This window comes from Nestor notabilis, unplaced genomic scaffold (genome assembly GCF_000696875.1).
Source record: "Nestor notabilis isolate BGI_N333 unplaced genomic scaffold, ASM69687v1 scaffold22517, whole genome shotgun sequence".
Taxonomy (NCBI): domain Eukaryota; kingdom Metazoa; phylum Chordata; class Aves; order Psittaciformes; family Psittacidae; genus Nestor; species Nestor notabilis.
This window is the reverse complement of record NW_009936316.1, coordinates 3,477-10,400: the sequence shown is the minus strand read 5'-3', so window position 1 is coordinate 10,400 and position 6,924 is coordinate 3,477. Positions and strand designations below refer to the sequence as shown.

Genomic DNA, 6,924 nt, shown 5'->3' with positions numbered 1-6,924 from the left:
GTTGGGCTTAGAAATGACTGCTGCCGCCTGCTCTGCCGGCGTCGTGTTGCAGATGACCCAACTGATAGTGGTGGTTGTGTTGCTCAGTTCACACCTCGCAGAGTAAAAGGCTGCCTGTTCCAATTCTAGCAGCCACAAACTTAACTTTATCCTTAACCCATCCTGCTCAGTCACACTTCTTCAACTTAACACCAGTGTCTCTGATTACCTTGTTTATTTAGACCCCAAACCTTAGTGTTTCTTCTTAGCACAAGAAGGTTGGATGAGGTGACCTGCAGAAATCCCTCCCAGTCTCAGCCCCTCCACGGTTCTATGTGCACAGGACAGCAAGCAAGAAGGCAGCAACGGGGAAGACAGGAACAAGTGTTGTCCCATCTGCAACATGCCCTTCTCGTCGCCAGCCGTGGCAACGTCTCATTACTTGGGCAAGACTCATGCCAAGAACATGAAGCAGCAGTCCCCCAGACTGGAAGGTATGACTGTCTGCGGCGCCTGCAGATTGTACCGAGGGGCTGTTCAAGCAATATAAAAGTCAAGAGGTTCATTGGACCCCAAGTGTAAGCTCTTGTGAGGATGTGTGCACTCTTTATTATGAAGCAGAGTGAGCCAGCAGTACACCTCCGGAGACTTGGCCTCTCGGCAGCCTGCTTGATGGGCTGGCGTTAGCAGAACCTTGTGTGTTGTTTTGTGTTGCTTTGTTGAGGAGAAATGTAGCTTGTGGCAGTGTTGTACCCATCCCTCTGTGTCGAAATGCCTGTCACAGGTTACAGTGCTCACTAAAAGTTTACAGAGAGTGAAGTGATGGGTGAAACTCGGATACAGCAAATTCATCAGGCCTGATCAGCTACAAAGATGTAGCTTCTGAGCCTCAAAAACTTGTGAGCTGCAGATAGCTGGGGACTGGGAGAGTGTAACTGGGAAACATCAGTACGTGCTTGTCCTGGCCTTGTGTTTTTCCCACGGCACCTACTGCTGACTGCTCATGATGTGATACAGTCCAGGCAGACCTCGAGCCTGACCCAGTGCAGCTCCCTGTGTGTCCCAGACAGAAAAGCCAAAAGGATGGGAAGGGAGACCTCTGTCCAGGGCGGGAGGTCAGCCAAGAGCTTGGGGTGCTGTAGCTGGTCAGGACAGAGGCAAAACACAGCCACACCTGAGGATGGCAGCTTGTGCTAGCTCCGAGCTGGGATCTTCCAGGCAGAAGCTGTCCGTCCCGGGGTGTCCTCATGACTTTGCTTTGTGTGTGCACAGTGAAGCCACCTCTGGGGTCAGGATGGCCCATGGAAATGAGCAGAGCCTTCAGGAAGGGGAGGATGTACACATGAGCACCCTAGTGCGTACCTTCCATTTTGGCATGAGAGGAGCTCTCTGACCCTTAGAAGTCTCCTTGTTCTGGTCTTTGGTACCTTGTAATGAGAGGGTGCAGGTTTCTCCATCAGACGGAAGAGCCACTTATCCATGTGGATTCACTGTGTCAGACCTGGCCCATTCATGCTATTTCTCAGGCAAGACTCCTCGTGGCTCGGTATCAAGTCCTGCAGTTGCACCATGTTTCCCAAAACATTCTTGCCTTTGCTGCTTGGGACTGGTACCCGTATTCTACCTAGGTGGTGGTAATAGAAGGTGGAAACTCCTTCATATCCATGGTTTCTTGAATACAGCCATGCTTATGTTAAGGAGAAATATGCAAATCTTTTGGGTTTTTTGACCCTAGAAGTTTTCCTGGCCTACTCTGACTTGTCTTACCGTGTGCCATTCAGTTCTGCAGTGTTAAGGGAAGAGGTAGGAGCAATGTGTATTTATCTAGAGACCTTAGATTCTCTGTCTGGGTTTGGGTTTTAGGTGTAGTGGGCTATTTTTTTTTAAGGTGGGTTTTAGGGAAGTAATGTGACTGTTCTTTACCCTGAGTTCCGTGGCTGACCAAGAGTTTGGATTCAACCTACAGAAGCGATGCCCCCACAGAAACATCCTGCTGCACTCTCCACCTCTACCGTGTCTTCTAACGAAGAGAACAAGGACATTACTGACCCAGACAAGTTCTGTAGCCTCTGCCATGCCACTTTCAACAACCCCCTTATGGCAAAACAGCATTACGTAGGCAAAAAGCACAGAAAACAAGAGACCAAACACAAGCTGATGGCGCACTATGGCCGAACCCCTGATGCACCGGCATCGTCCTTCATGGGTGAGTTCTCAGCAGGCAGAGAATAAATAGGTGAATAGTTGGAGAGCAGCAGTATGCATCTGACAGGTCTTTGGATGAGAGTCTGAGTGGAGGGAGCAGGGGAGAATTGCTCATGATGAGGATCTTGATTATATGCACTAAGATTGATTTGGTTGATGTTCTAACCCCCTGGCAGCAAGAGAGGTTTTACACTGTAGCTACTTGTGACAAGCTTTGGGCTATATTTTGCAATGTTGTCTAATCAGAGATGTGTCCTTCTTATTTTCTGTGTGGATAATCCAGGGATTTTGGCCAGTGCTGTTTCCAGCTAGGTGATTGCATCCAAAATGGAAAGATAAAAGTGGCATTTGATGCTTCAAAAAACATCTTCGAAGGGAATTAGCCAAAGATGGAAGAAATAGGTTTAACTGCACCTGGTGCTTCAAAGCACATGAAAGACAGAGAGATTTCTCCCTGGATGCTTTTCTGCCTCTGTGTGGGCACTTCATCTGATGAACTAATGCAACTTAATGTGGGGGGAAAAAATAAAAAGAGCTATTAAGGAGGAACTTTAGGCAGACAGTTAAAACTCATTTGGTTTATGATCTGCTGCTTATGAGCACTTCTACACAATGAAAGCCAGTGAAAGCGTTAGGAGCTCACAGTAAACTCCCTTGTTCCTCCCAGCAGCCTTCTGTTGGGCTAGGAAGTCTAGTACCTGCTGGATGCTTGAGGTAAATAATAAGCAGCCATATCATCTTTAAATCTTCTTTGAGGGCTTCATTCTCTGTTGTAAAAACCCATACAAGCAGAAGATTAATAATTCTAATTCTTTGCAGGCCACCTTTAGATACCGGTAGCACTTATGAGAAATGAGGCTCAATTATCCAAGTAATATTCTCTCCCACCTCGTGTAGTCATGTGGGAGGTGGAAGGTGCTCACTCTCCAGCGGTACCCATCTGCTCTTCACCTAATTAGTGAGCTCTGATGAATGGTTCCAATCAGCGTGAGTCAGGTGCTGACAGTGGCAGACCGCAGCCCAGGCAGGTGGGCAGTGTCCTCACCTGCCTGATTGATGTGTCCCATCAAGTGCCAGCAGAACCCCACTACCTGAGGACGCACCTCCATGGACCTTGAGCCATTCAAGAGAGGTTTCAGAGTTAAGTCTGCTTGGATGTGAATGGCTGCAGTCAGAGGTGTTTTCTTCTGCTCTCTCTGCCCACCTCTGGGTCCTAACAGCCATGCCTGTCCCTAAACTCTCTTCTGGGACCTGGCTGGCAGCAGGTAAAGCCGAGTTCTTTGTAGCACAACACCAAGGTGTTTGCTTAAAGCTCCTCTAGGAACTGCCTGTTTGGGGTGCAGGGGGGCAATTTAGACAACTTTGTGCACACTCCTGTTTGGCAGATTTACAACAGAGAGATCCTGACCTCGATTGTGCAGGGAGACAGATGCAAGGGCTGTAACAGCTCCTCCAGCCTTACCTGCCCAAGTCCAGCTCTGTTTTGAGAGCTGGATGTCTCACTGGAGTCTGAAACCTTCCTGAGGTGTAGCAGATGAGTGGGGAAATAACTGCTACATCGTGTGCTGTGCTTTTCACTCAGTGATTATGCTGCTCTACACCCCTGGGGTGAGTCTCCTCTTTCACCTTAAGGAAGTGTTTTCCTTGTGAGACAGGCAAGACCTCTTCCCCAGTGAGCCCAGATACAGGAGCACTTAATGTCTTGAGGACAACTGCCAGGATTTTCCTGTTCCAGACTTCTGTGCTGAGCTGTGCTGCCATGCTTGCCTGTTTGGTATCTGTGACCTCCTGAACTTTAATTCCAGCTGGAGTTGTCATGTTACACAAAACCATTGATCTGTCTGGTACAACTATTGTTGGAAACTTTTTTTTTTTTTGGGGGGGGGGGGCAGTTAACTGATACTCAGGGTGTAACCAAACTGCTTGAGGAGAGAGCTTAATATTCTCAGTTGGCACCTCAGCAAGGCTTAGCAGAATGCTGCGTTGTGGAACTGGACATTGTGTGTAATCTCTGCTGGCTGCTTTTTTTTTTTTTTAAATACTACAAGCTTACAAATTATCTCCATCATTTTCTATTATAAGACGTACAGGTCAGGAGGAGTGGGAATTTGGGAGATAAATGTTGTTGAAAGACAGTATAACATCAGCTTTGGTGTCCTAATGCTGAGACTTTTACTATGTCTGATACTCTGAACTGTTTACAGGAAACATGTCTTTGCTTTTATAGATAACGAAACCCATGTACTGACCAGGAAAACTTTTTTGGTTTAGGGAATCTCTTGCAGTGACTGGCTGTAAGGTGGGGTAGTGGGATTCAGTGACATCCCCACCTAGTCAGGCTCTTGATTTGCTATTTGTCTTTGTTTAGCAGTTGTTTAACACATCAGGTGATTGATTATCTCACTTGTTTCTAACTCAGGCACCAAGCTGTTGGCTAGCTGTGTGCTAACACTGCTGTCTCTTTCAGCTGGGAAGGGGTACCCCTGCAGCACGTGTAACATAGTACTGAACTCCATAGAGCAGTACCAAGCTCACATCAGTGGCTTCAAACACAAGAATCAGTAAGTAACATTCTTGAATAAGAGTGTTTCCAGCCTTGCTGTTCAAATCAGTGGCTTAAATATAACTTAAAATGCAGTTTTCAATGCATATCCCATCTGATTTGTAAGCAGAACAACAGGGATGGTGCAAGCCAGTGCTGTTTGTCCCGAAGCCGATTCACTTCGGCAGCTCCCTCTGCAGACAGCTCTGGGATGCTGCTGAAGTAGAAGTGCCCTGCAGCTGATTTTAGTTCTTTATATCTCAGCACAGTGTGGACCTTTGTAGGGAGTGTGTTCAGCCTGACACCCATTAAGCACGGTTTCTCTAACAACTGAGGCTTTAATTTAATTAAAGCCTGGCTCAGGGGGGATCTTTTTGCCATTCTAATCTCTCTTGGGGTTGCTCATCTTAAAATTTGGCATGTAGTCAGCATGCTCCAGAAACCAAGACTATATTCCTGAGCTTGCTCTCACAGCTGGCGAGTTAAATAATGGCATCCCTGCATATATTATTAATAAAAAAAGAAATATTAGGCTGCCAGATGATTAATACAAAAAATATTCGTTCTGGACACTGTCAAAGTTCAGATCTCTAATTTCAAACCCTTTGCTAAAAGAGGCTCAGTAATGAGCTTGGGTTGGTTAGAGAGGAGCTTGGATGAAAGAGGTATTAGGAAAATCCTACCTGAAGTGAGGACAGAGTCCTAGCCAAATTTCCCAGAGAGGACAGGAGGAAAACTGGGATCTCTTGTTGCCTGTCAATGGAATAACAGCGCTATGCTGCCTTGGCTCTCTGGAGTACTTGATTGGAAGACACATGCTCCATCTGTCAGCCCAGGAAAGTTTTGGCTTTTGAATGTCACAACTGGATCAGTGAGTAGCAAGTATCCCGTTCTAGACAGATAACATTGAGGATGTTCCCAACACGCACACATAAATGTTCTGTTTAAGGACATGGATGTTGTCTGAGTTTCTGCAGCCGTACAACTCCCTTTCAGAACACTGCTTTTGGATCCAGCCATTTGACCCTGCTCCAGGCCAGCTCCTGCAGCCTGAAGAGAGGCAGGACACTTGCTCTGTAATGGAAGTTCTTTAACAGTCCTCACACTGTGCGGTAGCTAATTCCGCCATGCTAAAGGTGTCTGTTTACACACAGGCACGGAGGGCAAGGAAGCACTTGGAAGCTGTTTCTGGCAAGTTGTTGACTTGGCTGCTGAGCAGTGATTGCAGCTGGCAGGTTCCAGAGCACTTCTGACATTTTCTCCTTTTTTCCCTTCTCTTCCTCTTGCTCCATTCAATGTCCAGGATGCCAGGAGCAGTGTCGGTTGTTGGACCGTTCCCGCCACAGCAGTATGTCCGGGAAGAGTCAACTGCCCCAGGAGGCTACAGTTATTTCAGCCAAGACTTCTAGAGCAAGTTGCAGCACTGTTCTTGTTGGTGGCCCAAGAATGCACATCCTTTGCCAGCCCACAATGGTTTCATTATCCCTCTGGATAAGCAAAGCCCTACCCTCCTGTATGCACCCGTTGAGCATAACAGGGACTGAATCTGTCAGGAAAAGGATCCAGCTGGAAGAGACTTGCTAGACAGCAAATACTTCACTCCCTTAGAGTAGTTTTCATTGTGTAATTGCTTCCTGTGAAGGTGGGTGCGGTGTGAGAGGAAGTGTGTACCTGGTAAAAGGAGGGTTTGGCAGCAGGCTGGTAGTGGCCACCTCCTCCCTCACCAGAGCAAATAATCAATTCCTGCACCTGGAGGGCAGCATCCCTTGCTCAGAGGTGGCTTTTGCTGGAGGAGAGGAGCTAGACTAGTGAGCAGCGCTTACGCGGCGTGGATGGGACACGGTGCAGGATGCCTGGCTTTGTACAGGCTAAAGTAGGAAATAACCAGTGTGGCATCTCATTCGTGCCTCCTTCAGTCAGGTTTGTGTGCAGGGTTTCATGAGCCACCGATTGCCATCAGAGCCTTTTGCAGCCACTGGTTCTGGAGCTGGGTTGTTTGGGTCTGTCTTGCATGTAGTGGCAACTTCTGGTGTGTAAGCTGCTGCTGGTGGGAGCATAGGGCTGTGAGAGGGGTTAGAGCTTCTGGCTATCCCCAGCCCCCTGCTCCAAGGATTTCCACATGGAAGGAAGTAACTGTTCAGCCTGGTTTCCTATGGAAACAGGTGTATGTGATCATTCACCGTGTGTGTCTTTACCCC

The 6,924-nt window shown here is 47.6% G+C and overlaps 1 protein-coding gene across 2 annotated transcripts; it reads left to right on the top strand.

Moving 5' to 3' along the window:
- The first annotated feature begins 318 nt into the window (after window positions 1-318).
- On the top strand, window positions 319-6,338 carry ZNF346 (zinc finger protein 346). 2 transcript variants are annotated; one of them, XM_010018290.1, is made up of 5 exons: window positions 443-473; window positions 1,050-1,053; window positions 1,949-2,185; window positions 4,652-4,745; window positions 6,030-6,338. In XM_010018290.1, the coding sequence occupies exons 3-5, from the start codon at window positions 1,951-1,953 to the stop codon at window positions 6,133-6,135; spliced, it is 435 nt and encodes a 144-aa protein (XP_010016592.1). In that variant the 5' UTR covers window positions 443-473; window positions 1,050-1,053; window positions 1,949-1,950; the 3' UTR covers window positions 6,136-6,338. The 2 variants fall into 2 exon arrangements, with proteins under 2 accessions (XP_010016591.1, XP_010016592.1); XM_010018289.1 differs by lacking the exon at window positions 1,050-1,053 and having other exon boundaries at window positions 319-473; window positions 1,946-2,185; window positions 6,030-6,325.
- The last annotated feature ends 586 nt before the right edge of the window (window positions 6,339-6,924 follow it).